Source organism: Lontra canadensis, unplaced genomic scaffold (genome assembly GCF_010015895.1).
Source record: "Lontra canadensis isolate GAN:19392208 unplaced genomic scaffold, GSC_riverotter_1.0 scaffold186, whole genome shotgun sequence".
Classification (NCBI taxonomy): Eukaryota; Metazoa; Chordata; class Mammalia; order Carnivora; family Mustelidae; genus Lontra; species Lontra canadensis.
The window spans coordinates 574,935-593,330 of record NW_022631180.1 but is presented as its reverse complement, the minus strand read 5'-3'; the positions used below and the strand labels follow the sequence as shown (position 1 = coordinate 593,330).

General features: G+C 52.5%; 2 protein-coding genes across 3 annotated transcripts; one reads left to right on the top strand and one right to left on the bottom strand.

The window, feature by feature from the left end:
- The first annotated feature begins 8,618 nt into the window (after positions 1-8,618).
- POU5F1 (POU class 5 homeobox 1) lies at positions 8,619-13,599 on the top strand. The gene is made up of 5 exons (XM_032847175.1): positions 8,619-9,065; positions 11,677-11,797; positions 12,093-12,223; positions 12,761-12,919; positions 13,103-13,599. The coding sequence occupies exons 1-5, from the start codon at positions 8,661-8,663 to the stop codon at positions 13,367-13,369; spliced, it is 1,083 nt and encodes a 360-aa protein (XP_032703066.1). The 5' UTR covers positions 8,619-8,660; the 3' UTR covers positions 13,370-13,599.
- A 1,399-nt stretch (positions 13,600-14,998) lies between these two features.
- Positions 14,999-18,292, bottom strand: TCF19 (transcription factor 19). Of its 2 annotated transcripts, none has more exons than XM_032847347.1 (3): positions 17,816-18,292; positions 16,061-16,616; positions 14,999-15,765 (listed from the first exon to the last, which is right to left on the bottom strand). In XM_032847347.1, exons 1-3 carry the CDS (start codon positions 18,045-18,047, stop codon positions 15,525-15,527), a joined length of 1,029 nt encoding a protein of 342 aa, XP_032703238.1. In that variant the 5' UTR covers positions 18,048-18,292; the 3' UTR covers positions 14,999-15,524. The 2 variants fall into 2 exon arrangements, with proteins under 2 accessions (XP_032703238.1, XP_032703239.1); XM_032847348.1 differs by having other exon boundaries at positions 14,999-15,410.
- Positions 18,293-18,396: the final 104 nt, after the last annotated feature.

The following is an 18,396-nucleotide window of genomic DNA, read 5'->3' as shown; positions in this document are numbered from 1 at the left end:
GCAAGGCTTGGTAATTATTTGAAATTGGGAGGTGCTGAGGGAGGCAACAACAATCTAGAGTAAGTACCCATGGAAAGTACACCTGCTGATTGTTTGGGAACACCCAGTTCTGCTACAGAAGACAGGAAAACAAATGGGATGGATGGAATTTATCAGAAGTGTTACATGCAGATAAATCTGTAAGACACATTAGAATATATTTGTGTGAACTGAGATAGAAAGGGAGAGAAGGCGGGGGCACCTGCCTGGGTGGCTCAGTTGATTAAGTATCTGCCTTAGGCTCAGGTCATGATCTTGGGGTCCTGGGACTGAGCCTCCTGCATCAGGCTCTGTGCTCAGTAGGGAACCTGTTTCTCCTTCTCCCTCTTCTTCTGCCCCTCTCCCTGCTCGTGCTCTCTCTCTCTCTCTCTCTCTCAAATAAATAAACACTCCTAAAGAAAGAAAGAATGAAAGAAAAAGAAAAAAAGAAAGAGAGAGAGAGAGAAGATCCAGCAGACACTTATGATATTTACGATACCTGAAGTATGAGACACCTGAGGTACATGATATTCAAGAGGTCAGTTTGACAGGACAGATGCACATTGAACACCGCAGAATTCAGGCTGTAAAATCCTTCCATTCAACTTGTACCCCCCATTGTTTTCCCCTTGGTCCTCATTGTGTGTTTTACATTTATCCAATACACCATGTGAGTCAAGCATCTTGATTTGGTCTGTGAGCCTTTTTTTTTTTTTTTAAGTTCATTTTATTTTATTTTTAGTCGTCTCTATACCCAATGCGGGGCTCAAACTCATGATCCCAAGATCAAGAGCCTCATGCTTTACTGACTGAGCCCGCCAGGTACCTGGTCTGTGAGCCTTTTTCTTCTGTGACCTCAGGGATAGCTTCTTGGTACTGCACCAGCAGGCTGCCTGGCATCAGGGGATCACAACCCAGCTCTGACTTGAGTAAATGGGTAGAATTGGATGGTGATGCCAACACTAGGAATATAGGATGAGGGTCAGGTTGTTCTGTGATGGGAGCTAAGGATACACTCAGTTTAGATGTGTTGAGTTTAAGGCAATGAGGACTTGAGGTCAGGATGGCCAACAGGTGGTTGGATATACTGATGTGAAGTATGGGGCTTTAGATACTGGTAGTCATTACTAATTAAAGCCATGAGCTTGGATGAGATCCCATGGAGAAATGAGAGTTTTCCAGGGCATAACTCCTTGGGGCACCTGCGTGGCTCAGTCGGTTAACATCTGTCTGCAGCTCAGGTCATGATCCCAGAGTCCTGGGATTGAGCCCCGAATTGGGCTCCCCACTCATCGGGAAGCCTCCATCTCCCTCTTCCTCTGCCTGCTGCTTCCCCCTGCTTGTGCTCTCTCTCTGTCAGGTAAATAAATTAAATCTTTTTTTTTTTTTTTTTTTAAGGATTTTCCTTCCCACTGTTCACTCCCCATTCCCTTTATCCTCTCTTCTAGTGCCCTAAAAATAGTCATACAGCCTCACCTTTTCACAGGAACTTTGTGGGCTATCTCTCATGTTGACCCTTCCCACCATTTCTTTTCAGTGATGTACTCTCTGCAATAGAACTTCATTGCTCTTTCCCAGCTCAGCCCTGGGCAAGCCCCTTAGGAATTCTCAAGCTACTTAAATGACCAACTTTCTTATGGTGCTGCAAGGAGAGCATGTGGACGGAACCCCAGGCTTCTAGGTCCCAGGTCAGGGTCTCAGGTCTTGGGAGAAGTTGATTCTCAGACTGAAGGTCAGAGTCCAGCACTTTGTCATCATCCCAAGGAGGGCAATGAAGCAGAACAGCTAGAACAAAGGTGACTGGGGGCCAGGGCAGGAGGGGGCCAGGGGGGCGGGTTTGGGGAGGGGGTGGTTGTTGTGGAAGATTCAGTACAGTCCTAAAGATACAGAGCCATGAATTCGTTATCATTTAACTATTGATTGATTCAGTTTGGGCATTGAATAAATATACCGGGCATTCTTCAGTGAGATTTGATATTATCTCCTCCTTCTGTCTAAGGGATCATATCCCTGACTCCAAACCCTTTTATGTACCAGAAAGACTGGATAGTAGGCCTTTAGTATTGGCAAATGTAGGACATAATTGTAACAGCCCCACATTACCCCAGCCAAGGAACAGGGCTAGAGAACTCCCCGTTGCCTCTGGACTCGCAACCCTTCTATTCAGATGGGGGAAAAAAAAAATCTCCCTTTTTCAAATCCAAAGTCTGGGAAATAACTGATCTTCTTCTGAGGGTCACCTCCCTACCCCCAGCAGTAGTTTACAGGAACCCTGGAGACCGGTCAGGGTCCGAAGGGAAGTATACTTCTTTCTATTTATTTATTTATTTATTTATTTGACAGAGAGAGAGAGAGAGAGAGAGAGAGATCACAAGTAGGCAGAAAAGCAGGCAGAGAGGGAGGGGGAAGCAGCCTCCCTGCAGAGCAGAGAGCCTGATGTGGGGTTTGATCCCAGGACCCTGAGATCATGACCTGAGCTGAAGGCAGGCGCTTAACCCACTGAGCCACCCAGGCAGCCCGGGAAGTAAATTTTTGACTTACATCTTTTCTTCCTTTTTTCATCTAGCGAACATCTGAGGGTCTACTAAGTGCTGTTCATTGTACATCACCAATAAAAAACATTACAGTAGCAGCTGCTAGTTCTTGAATTCTTCTTGGTGGGTTTTACATGAACACCAGCATGCATTCTCTCGTTGGATCTTTACTTGTAAGGTAAGGACTGTTATTATCTCCAATTCCCGGTTGAGGAAAGTAGGGCTTGGAGAGGCTCATTTACATGGGCCGTGAGGGCTACAGAGCCAGGGGTAGCATTTAAATCTGGGATGTCAGCAGGATGCCGTGCTGGGCCCAGGGCATGGGTTTCTGCCTTCAGGAGGTCTCACTGTGGTGCGGTGCAGAGCTGACAAGACTCAGTGCCATCAGTGTAGTCAGTGTTGTCAGTGACGTCACTGTGGCATGAACCGTGCCTTCAGGGAACACCAGCACCGGAGGAAGCCACCTGCTGCAGGAGACAGACGGAGGTGGGGGTGGGGGTGGCGGGTGGCGGGGGGTGTAACGCAGGAGGGAGAAACCCTGTCTTCCAGAATGAGTGAAGGTTAATCAGTTGGAGAAGGGAATTCCAGGCATTCTGGGAAGTGGTGGGAGTGGAGGCAGAGAAAGCCACCGTTTTGCTCTCCTGTAACTTTGGAGTTCAGGAGCTTCGGCATTTCAGAGTCACCCATCCTCCGGACAGTGGTCGTTTGTGAGTCGCTAGGGAACCAGGGCAGCCGAGAACACTGGCCAGGACTTCCTTCTCAGCATGCTGGAGTCTTTGCACTCCAGCAAAAGCAAGCCGAGGAAAAAGCAGAACTGCATGTGAGGAGAAGGGAAAAGAGCAACCAGCCCTTCATGACCCAGAGCTGCGTCCACTCTCTCCAGAAATGCCTGGAAGCTGGGGCGGGGCCCTGGCCTGGATGGGAGTGATAGGTGTAGACCGATCTGTGTGGGGGGAGGGGGAGACAGGGCAAGCCGGCCTCCCGGCCAACCGTGACTCCATTGCTTCCATCGCATTACCTGTGCCCTTTGTGAGTGTAGTTCCGTTGCTGAGCCGCCTGACCATTCTGCTTGTCTTCTCTCGTCTGTATTTGGTGAACCCTTTCTCCACTTGTTCTGCATGATCTGACACAGCGCTTAGCACCCAGGAGCACTCAGGGTAGGGCATGACCTGGTGGGGATGCCTGACAGTTAGGCAAAACCAGGGGCAGCAAGTCCCTGCTCCAAACCTGGTCTCCTTTGCCACAGTGTGTGTGACTGTGACTCCTGTCCCACTAGTGTGTGTGACTCTCCATAAAGCCCAGGGAAAGAGCCCATCCCAACATGTGGGGCCCTTGGCTTCCGTCCTCCAGGAGTACTCCAGCTAACCTAGCAGAGGGACAGGCCGCCTCTGAACCATGAATCCTGGGGACCTCAAGCCACCTGATCCCCAGGGGATGGGACTGCTTGCAGCCAGTAGGCCACTGAGATGCCCTTTGACAAGAGTAGAGGCCCGCCTGTCTTGGGGAGCACCAGGCCAATGCCGGGAGTCTCTGCAGGACCTCAGATGCACAGCCAGGGTGGCCCAGGGAAAGGTGGAAGACAGGGGAGTCCAACTGGTCTGTCAGGGGCCCACATGCCCTCACTTTTCAGAGCTTGCTTATCCTGAGCACCCCTCCAGCACACGCACAATCTGGATCTTCTGTGGGCTCCTGCCTTCCTCGGTGATCACTGTGGGCGCTGCATTGTACCTTTCTCTGGACGAAGGGCAGGACAGCAGGGATGCTCAGAATTTGAGAGCTGGGAGTGACCCTAAGTCTCCTAGCATCCCTCTCTCTAGGGTGCTAAGCAAGGATTCAAAGAGAGCAACTGAAAGAATATGAAAAGAGGAGGGGTAGGATGTCTGTTTCCTGTCTAGCTTTTGGCCTGGGTGTCTCCCTTCCTGTACACACGCATCCACATACACACATACCAGCCCCCACCAGCTCTGTTTTCCGTGAAAAGTTTTACCTCGTGAAGTGTGTTTCTTGTAACCTCCCAAGGCCTCAAAACCAAGTCCAAACTGGCCTCCCAAAATCCTTGAACATAACTTGATCAGACTGGGTGGGAACACCTGCCAGTTCTCCCAGGAAGGCTGCTTAGAGGAGGGAGGTGGGGTGCAGAAAGGCCTGTGCCAGCATCTCATTGGGTTCTTTCTCCCCCAGCCCTCCAACCCCAGTTTCTCTTCACAAGTGTGCAAACAGAAATCTATATTCCCACGCCGAAGACGTGACACAGGTAGATCGGAGGGTGTATGGGATTGGAACAGCAATTTTATGTTGGGGCTGGAAGGAAATGTAGAGTTCTTCTAGTCCAATTCCTCCGTATTAGGTGAGGAAAATGAGGCACAGATGGGGGAGAGGCCACTGGTTGGGGAGTAAGAGAAGGGCCGAGCATCCTGCTCTACAGACATTCCGGTTACTTCTGACTACTGCTCTCGGGCATCCCACCCCTCCCGCTTTCCCCGCAGAATGCAGCCCGAGACCGGGCTCTTCTATCCAAGGCTAGAATGTCTGGACTGGGCCAAAGAAACTTCAGTTTGTAGACCTTGGTCGGGGAGAGATGGGAGGACTGTGAGAAGGAGAGTTGGTTTACAGGGAGCAGAGGAACGTGTGTACATTGAGATTGAGATGATCTTCCAGAGGAGGCAAAGCCTGAACCCTTCCCTCCTCAGCCTTCCTCACTTTCTTCTGCCTCCAGAGCGAAAGAACCCAGAAATCAAAATAAGTGGTGTGTTATGCTTGTGTGGAGCATCTCCACTGGTCTCCATCTGAGCCCTTCCTGGTGGTTTTCCTGACCAAACGGCACCCCGATGCCCTCGCAAGGGGATGGGGGGCTGACACCTCTTTCTGCTGCCATTCTGGCCAGCCATACCTGGGGAGTGCCGGCCCTTACTGCCCTCCCACGGTCTCCCAGCAAGGCCCTGCAACCAGAACCTCCCATTTGTCTCTGTGAAGGGCCTTGACATTGCACTACGGTTAAAGGTGTATGCAGAGAGTTTCTGCGCCCAGTTCTAAATTGTCTTTGGGACTTGAAGTTTTTTGTTGATTCTGTATGACCCAGGGAAGTCAAGCCAGGTCTGGTGACTCAACCTCACTTCCAGTCTCCTGGAGGCCAACAACCTTGGACTGCCACCCTGCAGACAGCCCCCTACCCTTTGGGCTCAACAGTAGGGTGGGGTTGGGGAGGGGAGCAAATCTCAGCCTGGGTCAGCCCTGAGAATCCCAGGAGGGACTGGCTGGGGCTCCAGACAAACTTAACTTGTTGTGAAGCTTCTGGGTCAGACTCCATGTAAGTATGGGGCTGGCCTGGCTCAGGGGTCCCAGTCCCACTGCAAGCCAACCAGGGATCCTACCACCCGCCTTCTTCTGGTTCTCCCTCTGGAATGAGCCTCTTCCCCAGACCAGAAACAGCACATAGAACAACTGCAAATTGTAGTCTAAAAAATAAGAGGGCAGTGTTGGCAGGGGAAACGGAGGGTATGTGAGGGGTCACTAGCTGGGAAGATGGGCAACAGGGGCCCTCGGGACTGGCATGGGGAGAGAGGTTTCTGGGAATGTAGAGTGTGGTGAGCTGGGAAGCACTGGTGTGGGGGATTTCAGCCAAGTCCTAGGACTGCCCCTCCCCCCCTCCTCCAGGAGGCTGTCTTCTTGGCAGACAGCAGATAGATGCATGACAAAGGTGCCGTGATGGCTCTGTCCTGGGGGTGGGGGAGATGACTGGGGAGGGGCCCCCTCCTGTTCTAAAGCAAGTCTCTCCACCCCCACCAGGCCTCTTAATCTATCTGCCTTTTGGGCAGTTAGTGGCTTAGAGGTGAGTACAGTTTCAGCCTCACTGCCCCGTAGATTTTTCAACGGACATATGTCAAGTATTGAAATGCACATGTACACTTAGTTGTCCAAAAAGTTCATACAGATGGGCGCATGGGCAGTGCTGTGTTATATGACACAGGAGAAAAAAAAAACAGGCTCAAAAAACTCACTGATACTAAGGTAAAGACAGCAGGCCACAGTCAGGAGGGCCCCCCACCCAAGATCCCCAGGCCCTCAGAATGCAGACACTGACCACTGACACCAGCAAACAACCGCAGACAGGGCTGAGCTGAAGAGCTGCCTTAAGGTTGGCGGAGGTCAGTGTCCCTAGGCTCAGGATTCTGACCTTCCAAGCTGTGGGGAACTCTGATCTACCCCTCAGTTTGCCCTAGGGCCTCCATCTAGGACAATTTTTTTTTTTTTTTTAGATTTTTATTTTTATTTATTTATTTGACAGAGACACAGAGAGAGAGGGAACACAAGCAGGGGAAGCGGGAGAGGGAGAGGCAGGCTTCCCGCTGGGCAGGGGGCCCGATGCGGGCCCAATCCCAGGACTGGGACCATGACCTGAGCCTAAGGCAGATGCTTAAGGACTGAGGCACTCAGGCCCCCCAAGACAAGTGCTGGGAGCAAACATCATTCTTCATAGACAGGATCTCTGAGGGCTATTCTCTTCAGACAAGTGCTGGGAGCAAACATCATTCTTCATAGACAGGATCTCTGAGGGCTATTCTCTTACAAACAGAATCAAGCCCTAGGCCAACAGTATGGGCCCTCAGGACAGTCAGGGAGGCCCAGAAAAATAGACCCTGGTGGGGGAAAGCTTAGGACAGGCTTCCTGCACCCCCTCTCCAAATGGTTCTCCACCTCTTCTGCATCTTTCTAGCCGCCCCACTAAACAAAGTGCATCCCTTGGCCTAGGGGTCTGGGGGAGGGGTGACTGACGAGGCTGGACGCCTGAGTCTTCCAGAGGAAGGGGAGCAGGCTACCTAGGTCCCAGTGGGGGGCCCTGTCTGAGGCTCAGGCTTTGAGGGGATTGGGGGGGATGGTGTTACTGGAGTTCTTTTCGCTGCTCTGAGAGGGATTCTGTGGGGGGGGGATTGGGGCTGGGGGTTGGGGGGCAGGAAGCTGTCCCCAGGGGAGCCATCCAGGCCCATTCAAGGGTTGAGCACTTGTTTAGGGTTAGAGCTGCCCCCTCTGGGGACTGGGATTGTCCAGCCAAGGCCATTGTCCTGCCCCCTTCCCCCAGTCCCTTCCAAGCTTCTTTGAACCTGAAGTCAGATATTTTTTCCTGCCCAGCTCTCTCCTTTGGCTTTCCCCACCCAGGGCCTAGGAGGGCTGGAGAGGCCTGGGCTGGGGAGGTGGCGGAAGAATGGCCAACGACGGGGCTACAGACTCAGGTCCCTGATGGGGGACAAGGAGCCTGAGGTGGGGGTCTCCCAGTGGGGGGCCTGTGGGGTAGATTTGTCTGATCCCTCCGTCTGGACAAAGTTAGAGAACGTGGGCCCAGTCAGTCCAGAGTCTGGCCCTTATAAGGGGAAGTGGGGGTCAATTCCTGGGTCTGGTAGATTAGAAGGGGCTCTGGAGCAGAAGACTCCAGGCGTGGAAGACAGCCCTTGGGGATGGGGTAGTTAACCCACTCGGCAGACGAGTACAGGGCATCTGTGGCTTTGGGGTAACTGAACATGGCCAGTAATTGGAATGGGAATGCCAAAGTCCCGATGGGGGCGGTGGGGATTGGGAATGAGGGAAGACAGCAGGGGGTGGCTGTTAAGCAATGAGGGGTAGCTCCAGCAGTCCTCTCCACATGCACACTCAGAAATGTTTCAGGGGCTGAGAGGATGCCTAGGCCCCAGTCAGGAGATGGGGCCCCGGTCTTTGGAGAGGGGTCAAGCACCGGGGCTCCTGAGCATCGGGAGGAAGCGTCCCAGCGAGCCCAGACAGTTCTAAGGTGTGCAGAGTCCTACAGAGGACGGGCAGCCCCTCGCGAGTTGGAAGTGAGGGTCCGAATGGGGGCCTGCGTCAAGAGTCCAGAGTCTGGAGAGTCACTTAACTGGAGCTCCCTGGCTTCCCGCTCCCGCGACGGACCACCGCCACCATGAAGCAAACACCCTCCGCCTCAGTTTCTCCCACCCCCACCTCCCTCTCCTCCACCCATCCAGGGGGCGGGGCCAGAGGTCAAGGCTAGTGGGTGGGATTGGGGAGGGAGAAAGGTGTTGAGCAGTTTCTTGGAAAGCCCTCATTTTTCCAGGCCCCCGGCTTGGGGCGCCTCCGTTCCCCATGGCGGGACACCTAGCTTCCGACTTGGCCTTCTCGCCCCCGCCGGGCGGTGGAGGCGATGGGCCGGGAGGGCCGGAGCCCGGCTGGGTTGACCCTCGGACCTGGCTGAGCTTCCCAGGCCCTCCCGGCGGGTCGGGAATCGGGCCAGGGGTCGGGCCGGGCGCTGAGGTGTGGGGGATTCCCCCGTGCCCCCCGCCCTATGAGTTCTGCGGAGGGATGGCGTACTGTGGACCTCAGGTTGGAGTGGGGCTGGTGCCCCAAGGCGGCCTGGAGACCTCCCAGCCGGAGGGCGAGCGGGGAGCTGGGGTGGAGAACAACTCCGAGGGAGCCTCCCCGGAGCCCTGCGCTGCACCCCCTGGGGCTGTGAAGCCGGACAAGGAGAAGCAGGAGCAAAACTCCGAGGAGGCGAGTGAGCTAAAACGGGGCTGGGCTGGCGGGAGGGGAACGTGGTCGCCTACAGCTGCCTAGGCCTGGAACCCAAGAGGGGAGCAGGCTGGGGCCACGCTCAAGGCAGAGAGGGGTGTGTGGCCTGAGAGCAAGGGCAAGGTGGGAACCAAAGCTGGAATTCAGAGTGAAGGCCGGTGAGGGCTGGGGCAGACCAGGGAGGAATTGGAAGCTGCCCAGGCTGGCCTTGCTTCCTGCCTGGCCCTTGTCAAGTAGCCCCTTTTTAGGCCTGTCCTGACCAGGGTCCGCTCACTTAATACCAGCCCAGCGCCATACCCAGCTTGGGGTTTGAGCCCCTTCTCCCACCCTTAACCCTTCTTGAAAACTTGATCTTACCGATTCAGGATCTGGGCCTTAGGGTTAAGTGTGGCCTGAGGGTAAAAACAGTGCTTATCCCAGGGTTATTGTTCCTGAAAGTCTAGGGTGGGACTGATTTCTGATAGAAGCTCCTGTTTGGGCTGTGTGTGTGGACGTGTGGGGTTGGGTTTACCTCCCGTCAAGTTTAGGGCTTGTCTTCCCTTGACCTCTGCCTCGGGGCTAGTGAGTCACCATTATGCAAAGTACACACCCTGGCACCAATTTCAGCCTTAATTCTGTAAGTTGTGGGCAAGACAAAAACCTAAGTGGAAGAAGTCCTCCCCAGGCCTTCCCCAAACGTAGGGTCTGTGGAGGCACTGAAAGACTTCTGTGTCCAGCCCTCCTGAAAGACGACTAAGGCTGTGACTTCCAGTCCTCCAAAGACAAGTGTTAGCAATTAGAGATCAAGTACTAAGCCCTTAGCCCTCACAGAAGGAGGTGCGAGCGCTTCAGCCGACCCAGTGGCCCTAGACTTTGTAGGAGGCGACTGAGCCTTGAATGATAATGGCTGCCAATTGGGGTCCGTTTCCTAAGTGCCTGGCTGTGTGCTCAGTGCCTACATCATTATCTCATTAACCGGCACAAAATCTCCCGGGGAGGTATTATTAGCCTATTTCACGGGTCCTAACTAACAAATGATGGAGTTAGGATCTGCGCCGGGGTTGCCTCATTTCAGATCCCATAAGTAGGATCTAGACAAGCCAGGACAGGGAGCGGAGGACATTTAGAGCTCTGAAGCATGGACTGAGCATTGGCCTATTTGAATTTGATGTGGTCGACCACCCTTGGAATCCTTCCCTCAAAGCTTCCAGGACTGCACATAGGTTTAGCTGCTCTTCCTGTCCCGTTGGCCACCCACTAGGGAGTGCCCCAGGGCTCAGTCCATCACCCTCTGCTCTATCAGTACCTTTCCTTCCTCTCATCTACCCTCGAGCTCAGTTGTCTTGTACACGAGACTACCACTGTACACGGGACTACCACATTTTCTGTCTCTTGTCGGGATGGCTCCATGAACTGCTCCACCTGAACCCGACCATCACCCATCGCTCAAGGTCCCAACCAGTAGTTGTCAGTGCTTTCACATTTTACATCCCATCTTTTGGAAACCCAGCTACCTTTCCCTTGGAAACATACCCTGAAGCAATCACTACCGGCCTGGTCCCAGCTGCCCCGTGAATGGGGGATGGGGTGGGGTGGGCAGAATGCAGTTGCCTCCTTAGTCTGTTGTCAACACGTCATTTTAAAATCAGGTCATTTTACTCCACACCTCCATCCAGTGGCTCCCCATTTCATGGACTGCAGGATCCACAAGATTTGCCCTGCGCCCCCCTTGACTTTGTGAGTTCCTCACCCTCCTCCCTTCTCACCCTCGGTCTTCACCCTCCTCCACCCACTGCAGGCCTTTCCACTTGGCTCTTACCCTTTGCTCAAGCTTCAGTTTTCTTGATCTTACTTAAAATTGTCTGCATCCCCATCATCTCCTACGCTGCTGTACTCTGTAATCCTCTACCCTGCTTCACTTTTTTCCATAGTGCTTATAACATAATAATGAACTGGATAATTACTTGTCTCTCCATGTGAGAATGGAAGCCCCCTGAGGCCCGGCTTGCTGTTCAGTTTCCGGAGCTGCTGGTTTATAGAAAGGGCAATACATCTGTTGAATTAATCAAGGAGCATGCCTGTGTGTTTCAAAAAGATACAGTAAAAATATAGAATAATTCAATTTGAAAAATGAGCACTAACTATATGCCCTTTACTTAATTCATACCTTTTTGGGATCTACTTTGTAGTGTGTTCGTGTGTATGCATGCCATGTCGTACCCTGGAAGCAAACTGGGGGAGAGTATAGGGAAATGAGAATTAGAGACATGGTGCCCTTTTACTTTCCTAGTCTGGAAACTGCCTCAGATTGGGGTAATGCTTGAGTCCGAAATCTATTGTGAGTATTAAGTGAGCTAATAGGCAGCAGCTCCCTACATAAGCTGACATGTGTTCTCATGGAGGCAGGCCTGCCTTTCTGTCTGTGCGCACGTGGTGCTGTGTCTTTGGGATGTGTTGCTTTCTGGGGTGAATGACATTTGGAGATAGGTTATTGCTAGATATTTGGTAGGCAGATACTCCCATGGATCATTCCTTGAGGCCCAGATGGGAAGGGGGGTTGACCAACCACTGATGTGTTTGCGTTTTTACATGTCCTCTGCCTTTTTGACTGCAGTCACAAGACATCAAAGCTCTGCAGAAAGACCTGGAACAGTTTGCCAAGCTCCTGAAGCAGAAGAGGATCACCCTGGGATATACTCAGGCCGATGTGGGGCTCACCCTGGGGGTTCTCTTTGGTGGGTCTCCCTCAGCATGTCCTGCCCCCCCAGAACACAGGGACCACATTCCTTGAAGAACATGCCTGAACTTGGGGTATTCTCCCCACCAGGGGGGCAAGGGGAAGGGTGTTTCTGGGGCAGGCTTTACACCTTCCGCCTCATGAAAGCGGTTAGAGAGTGGGGGAGGAGGAAAACATACTTGGACCTCGAGTTCCCTCTGGGAAGAAGTGGGACCCTGTTTGGGGTCTTGGGGTCGCGAAGGTACTGCCTTCTGCCTCACCTTGCTTGCTTCTCTCTCACCTGGCCTCCCCAGGGAAGGTGTTCAGCCAAACCACCATTTGCCGCTTTGAGGCTCTGCAGCTCAGTTTCAAGAACATGTGTAAGCTGCGGCCCCTGCTGCAGAAGTGGGTGGAGGAAGCTGACAACAACGAAAACCTACAGGAGGTGAGGGTGGGGAGGGAGGCTCAGGGATCCGCCGAGTCTTGGCCGGGTTGTCCATGCTTCCTTCCCTGGTTTGCTGTTCTCCTTCATGGGGCATGTGATCCTCAATAGGGTAGAGTAGAATTCCTCCGAATTCTCCAGAACCGCCTGTCTAGACCCACCCCCTCAGGATTCTTCACACCATCTGGTGCTGGCGACCCATCCGGGCAATGCCCCGTAGCAGTCTGCCTTTTTTTTTTTTTTTTTTTTTTAAGATTTTTATTTCTTTATTTTACAGAGAAAGAGATCACAAGTAGGCAGAGAGGCAGGCAGAGAGAGAGGGGGAAACAGGCTCCCTGCTGAGCAGAAAGCACGATGTGGGACTCGATCCCAGGACCCCGAGATCATGACCCCAGCCTAAGGCAGAGGCTTAACCCGCTGAGCCACCCAGGCGCCCCAGCAGTCTGCTCTTGAGTCGCTATCCTCATGGTGCTCAGCACGCTCAAAGCCTGCCAATCCGTTTCCTCCCTTGGCCACTTCTTCCCCTTTCTCCCTCACCAGATATGCAAAGCAGAGACCCTCGTGCAGGCCCGAAAGAGAAAGCGAACGAGTATCGAGAACCGCGTGAGAGGCAACCTGGAGAACATGTTCCTGCAGTGCCCGAAGCCCACCCTGCAGCAGATCAGCCACATTGCCCAGCAGCTCGGCCTTGAGAAGGACGTGAGTGCCTGGTCCCTGGGTGTCCCCCCTCCTTCCCGGTCACCGCCTCCATTTCCCTGGCTCTGCCTCTTGCCCCCCCAGCCACTGCTCTAGATCTGGCTTTGCGCCAAATGACTAAGCAGAACCAGCCCCACTTCCCAGAGCTTAGGATCCGGTGTCACTCTACCTTGTCTTCCGTCCCAGGTGGTCCGAGTGTGGTTCTGCAATCGTCGGCAGAAGGGCAAACGGTCAAGCAGTGACTATTCGCAACGAGAGGATTTTGAGGCTGCTGGGTCCCCTTTCTCAGGGGCACCAGTATCCTTTCCTCTGGCACCAGGGCCCCATTTTGGTACCCCAGGCTATGGGAGTCCTCACTTCACTACGCTGTACTCCTCAGTCCCTTTCCCTGAGGGTGAAGGCTTTCCCTCTGTGTCTGTCACCACTCTGGGCTCTCCCATGCATTCAAACTGAGGTGCTGGCCCTTCCCAGGAGTGGGGGCCCGAGGAAGGGGGAGATTGTGGGGAAAGAGAACCTGGGGTTTGTACCAGGGCTTTGGGATTAAGTTCTTCATTCACTAAGAAAGGATTTGGGAACACAAAGGGTGTGGGGGCAGGGAGTTTGGGGGGACTGGTTGGAGGGAAGATGAAGTTCAAGGATGCTCTTGTTTTTAATCCCCACATCACTTTCTTAAATAAAGAAGCCTGGGACACAGTAGGTAGATACTCTTGTCTTCGGTTTGTCCTCCTTTGGTTACTGAAGAAGGGATGGGGATACCCAATAGTTAATAGCTTAGACCCCAGTGACCCTGACACCGAGGTGCCATTTAAACTGCTAAATCATACGATGTCAGAGGGAGAGCCAGTATTGGAACCCACTGATGTGTAGAGGGCCCCTATAGGTGTGAGCTAGTTCCTCAGAGCCTGTGACTTACAGTCCTGGGGAAATTTAAGTGGAATGCCTTGTTTTATTCATTTATTTAAAAAGATTTTATTTATTTATTTGACAGCGAGTACAAGTAGAGAGGCAGGCAGGGGAGGTGGGGAAGCAAGCTCCCTGCTGAGCAGAAAGCCTGATGGGCTCAATCCCAGGACCCTGAAATCACGACCTGAGCCACCCAGGAGCCCTTTACTTACTTTTTAAAGATTTTATTTAAGGGAGAGTATGAGCAGGGGGAGGGGCAGAGGAAGAGAAGCATACTCGAAGGTGAGCTCCAGCCCAGGACCCTAAGATCACAGCCTGAGCTGAAATCAAGTGTCACTCAGTTGAGTGAGCCACCCAGGCACCCCTGGATTGTCTTATTTTTGTAGCCCACTCACTATTAGGAGCCGACTTTGCTTTCCCCACTTTAGTCTGGAAGTGTCCTTTAGTAGCTTTATACTAAGGAATCACCTGGAGATCCTTTTCTTCTGCATATTGTCCCAACTAGAAACTGTCTTGGGCTTTGTTGAGACCAAAGTCCATTTGGTTTCCACTTAAGGGATTTGGCCTACCCTGTCCATGAGTGATGCACCAAACCCCCAAGTTTCTGTCCTGGTTCTGCTGTTAACTTGGGCCCTTGCTTAGAGCTGTGTCCTTGATGTTGTGGTAGGGGGACTTGGGTTGGTAAGTCTAAGTAGGGATAGAAGACAATGGACTTAAAGATTGCAATAGGTTAAGATAAGGCTTTCCTAGTGAGAGCTACAAAACCCGTTTGGACCCTATGTTGGTTTGGTGTGGCTTGGTGTAGGCTCACAGAAGAGAACCTGTGAGCTGTACTTGGGTTCCACTGCTCCACAACTAGACCAGGTGAGCATCTGCTCTAGCTGGTGTATCAGGTTTTCTCTTTTCAAAGGTTCTGCCATCCTCTTGAACTTAACCAAATTCCATCTACCTTATTTTAATGGCAATGGGTCTGTTTTTCCTTTAAACTAGGAACCTTAATTACCTTTTCTCCAGTCTCCCATCTCCAGCCCATTCTAAACCAAGTAAGCAGGTCCAAACTTCCCTGTGCTGTGCTCATCTCTTCCCCTAAGAGTCAAGTTTTCCAGACCATACCCTTCAGAACTCAAGAACTGGAAATCAAGGAGTATCAGACCTGGAAAAAGAATAAATACCTAGGCGTGAATGAAGCTGCTTATTCTTTATTTGGAAATAGAAGCAAAGCTCTGAAAAGCCAGGTCATGATCGTGGTCAGTGCCAGTGGTTTACTCACAATGTAAAAGTTTCGAGGCTGTGCTTTAGGTTTTCCTAGAAGGCCTTAGTGATGCCGTCTAAGAACATGTGTGTTCCAAGACCCTAGGCTTGTATCTGCCCAGGGATTCTGTAATTAACGGGTGCTCTGACCACAGACATTCTAGTACCCATGACATGGACCTATAGCTTATAACGGAATTTTCAGCTTGCTGGCAGCTTCCTGGAGGAAGCAATTTCTTTGGCAGGAAACCATCTCTTCTGTCACCTTGGCCATCAGGGCCTGCTTCAGGCCTTGAGTCAATATCCATAGCAATGGACACTTCCCCTGTAGTCATCCCCACTGGAGAGGCAAAGGAAGAAGGGGGCATTTCTTAGGATCCATCGGTGCCCCACCCTGTCCACCTATGGCGTGGAGGTGCCAGCTTTCTGTCCTCTGGTGCCTTGGTGGTGGGCCTTAGGTCTGGATGCCTATGCGACACCCTGGGCACCGGAAGTCAGCCTCCCTGGCAGCCTGGATGCTGTAGCCAACACAGGCCACATGGAACCAGAGGTCACAACCATCACACTGAACCCAGGCAACTGTTTCTTCTTCCGGTAGGTAGCAACAAGGGGCTGCACAGGGCTCCCCACTCCCATCTGCAGGGGGAGCCCTGGGAGAGCTCACTGGGTGCTTCCGAGGTCGTCCACGCCTATTTCTGAAGAAAGTGACACAAAAACCAAGTCACTGGAAACTTGCAGAAGAAGCCTAGAACTTTCCCTAGATAATCCTAGAGTGAGCCTAGATAGATTTAATAGACTAATGGGGACCAGAATAATAGAGCTGACCCAGGTCTTGCCAATCCAGTGTCTGTTCTAGCTCCATCCACTTGCCATTCCCATCCCTGTTTCCATCCCTGTTCCTATCCCCAGAGCAGATGGTCACCTCCCAGCCTGGGGCTCTAAAAAGGGATCAAAAAGGAGTTAAAAATTGAGAAAGATCTCTCCACTTACCCACCAGGTGTCTGTGGGGTTGTCTCTACACGGAGTTTCTTCCTGGGCTCCATAAAGACTGGTGGGGGGCCCTCAGGAGTCTCTCCCTCATCATCCAGCTCTGCCAACACTCGGTGAGCGGATTTCCTCCGATTTCTTGGGGGTGGGGCAGAAGGAGTGGTCCCCACCTCCCTAGGAGGAGTGGGAACAGCCAGGCTCTGTGGCTCACCCCCACTCCGGGAGAAGGTCAGGGGCAGAGGTCTGAGCTTGCTGAGACTACCAATGGAATTGAGGATCAGTGTGGCTTTTGGGGCAGGGGAAAGGGTGCTGAGGGGGCGCTGTGGGGCCCCCTGGGGCGGCAGCATAGGCCAGAAGCCAGCCTTGGTTCCCTCTTCACTAGACCGCGGGATGGTAATGGCTGCGAAGTCTTGAGGTTTGACTCGGACTTGCTGAAACATGAAGTAGAACTCCGAAGGGCTGGTTCCTGGGGGCCCTTCAGGACCAAAAGTCACAAGGTCCCCATCACTCAACTCCAGCCTGTGACCCCTTGGGAGTCGGACATTATTGACCAGAGTCCCTGTTGATGGCAGGGCACCAGACAGATACAGAGAATGACAAAAACAAACGACAAGAGTCAGGAGTGGAGAAATCTGGCCGCCTCTGATTTTCTAGGGAACATGAGAACAGGACACCTGTCATCAAATTCTCACATTTGAAATCCCTCAGCAGGTGATACCAGATACTAAGCTCTTTGTGAATTGGGAACAAGTTTCTTTTTTATGGCTTCCCAACAGGGCACATGGAAAGAATGGACTCCTTCCCTCACTACATCCAATGCAAAAAGTTAGTGGGTACCCTAGACTGACTGGGTTGAGATTTTGGCTCCACCCTTACCAGTTCTGTTACCTGGACAAGTTAACCTCCCTGTGCCTCATTTTCCTAGTCTGTTTCCCATTCCCTAGTAAAATGGGAATGATAATAGTGCTCTCCTACATTCGATGCACTTAAAAACAGTGCCTGGCTCATAGAGTAAGCACTAAACCAATGTTGGCTACTATAGTTATCTATCTCCACAACACTCCCCAGACAGACTTTACAAAGCCTTACATTTTACTTATGAGGAAACAGAGACCAGAAAGGTGAAGGGCCCAGGCCTTTCTCAGGCTGGCTGCAAATGCCTGCAAGTCAGGGAGTAAGACATGCCCAGATCATTAAGATAGAATCCAAGGTGCGCCTCAAGTCAGTTCAGTGTCTCCCTTGGGTTTAGATCAGGATCTCAAGAATTCCAGGATCTGTCCTGTATCCAGGCTTCCTGCTCAGCAGGGAGTCTGCTTCTCCCACTCCCTTTGCCCCTCCCCTGCTCCTCTTTCTTTCGATCACTCTTACTCAGTCTTTTTTAAAAAACAATCCAACACATAACTGCCTTCAGATAAGAACAAGGTGCCTCAGCAAATTTGGAAACTGAGTCATCTGAGCTTGGCCCCCAGTGGCTCCAGAACATCCCCACTGTGATGCTTCCCTAATGACCCAGTCCCCGGATCTACCTCCCAACTCCTGTTCAGATGGTTCCGGCTAGGCAGGGATCATCAGGGACCAGCCCCACAGAGAGCTTCTGACACTGCACACCTTTAGTTGGAAGATGCAGGTCTGGACTAAAAACAGTCCAACCCAATAGGGAGTTTGGGAGGCAGGCAAGGTCCCTGCGGAGACCCTTAATTCATTCCAGCCTAAGAACTGCAACTGCGCAGGCACAAGACCGCCCTACTCGCTGCTCACCTTGGCTGCTATGGTCCTCCAGGCTGACCCTCCAGTCATCACCCCGGCGCTCAGCGTGCAGCTCTGCATGGACTCCAGAGATGAGGCCGGGCTCCTGGGGCTGCAGGGCCACATCACACAGGTCGGCCCTACGGCCCAAGCGGTAGGTGCAGCCAGCCCCGCTAGGGTGGAAGGTGTAGAGATCACCACCCCTGCCTCCCCCTATGCGCAGCAGCTGGAAGCAGGGCAGCATGGGCGGTGCCCCCACTGCACCACCTCTTCCACTTCAGGAGTCCATCACATTCTGACACCTGAGCCATGCATGCTCGCCTGAGTTCACTTTCCTTCTGATGCAGATTTGAGCTGTGCTTTGTGCAATTTCAACTTCAAGCACAGGCCTGAGTTTTCACCAGGGGTCAGTGGCAAAGCTCAGATGAGAACCCAGGCCTGAGTAGTCCAAATTCAGAGTGCAAGGAACTTAAGGCATGCGATACCAACAAAACTCAATCAGCTTTGCAAAGGAAAAAGTCAGGATAGGTCCCAGCGCAGTGCAAAAACAGACACGCCCTGTGGCATGTGAGTTGAACCAGATCCTCAGGCCG

Coding starts and splice junctions, on each gene's coding strand:
- POU5F1 (XM_032847175.1), top strand. CDS start 8,661: ATGGCGGGACACCTAGCTTCCGACTTGGCCTTCTCGCCCCCGCCGGGC. Junction 9,066..11,676: donor AGGAGCAAAACTCCGAGGAG/GCGAGTGAGCTA, acceptor TTTTGACTGCAG/TCACAAGACATCAAAGCTCT. Junction 11,798..12,092: donor CACCCTGGGGGTTCTCTTTG/GTGGGTCTCCCT, acceptor TGGCCTCCCCAG/GGAAGGTGTTCAGCCAAACC.
- TCF19 (XM_032847347.1), bottom strand. CDS start 18,047: ATGCTGCCCTGCTTCCAGCTGCTGCGCATAGGGGGAGGCAGGGGTGGT. Junction 16,617..17,815: donor GGAGGACCATAGCAGCCAAG/GTGAGCAGCGAG, acceptor TGCCATCAACAG/GGACTCTGGTCAATAATGTC. Junction 15,766..16,060: donor ACCCCACAGACACCTGGTGG/GTAAGTGGAGAG, acceptor CACTTTCTTCAG/AAATAGGCGTGGACGACCTC.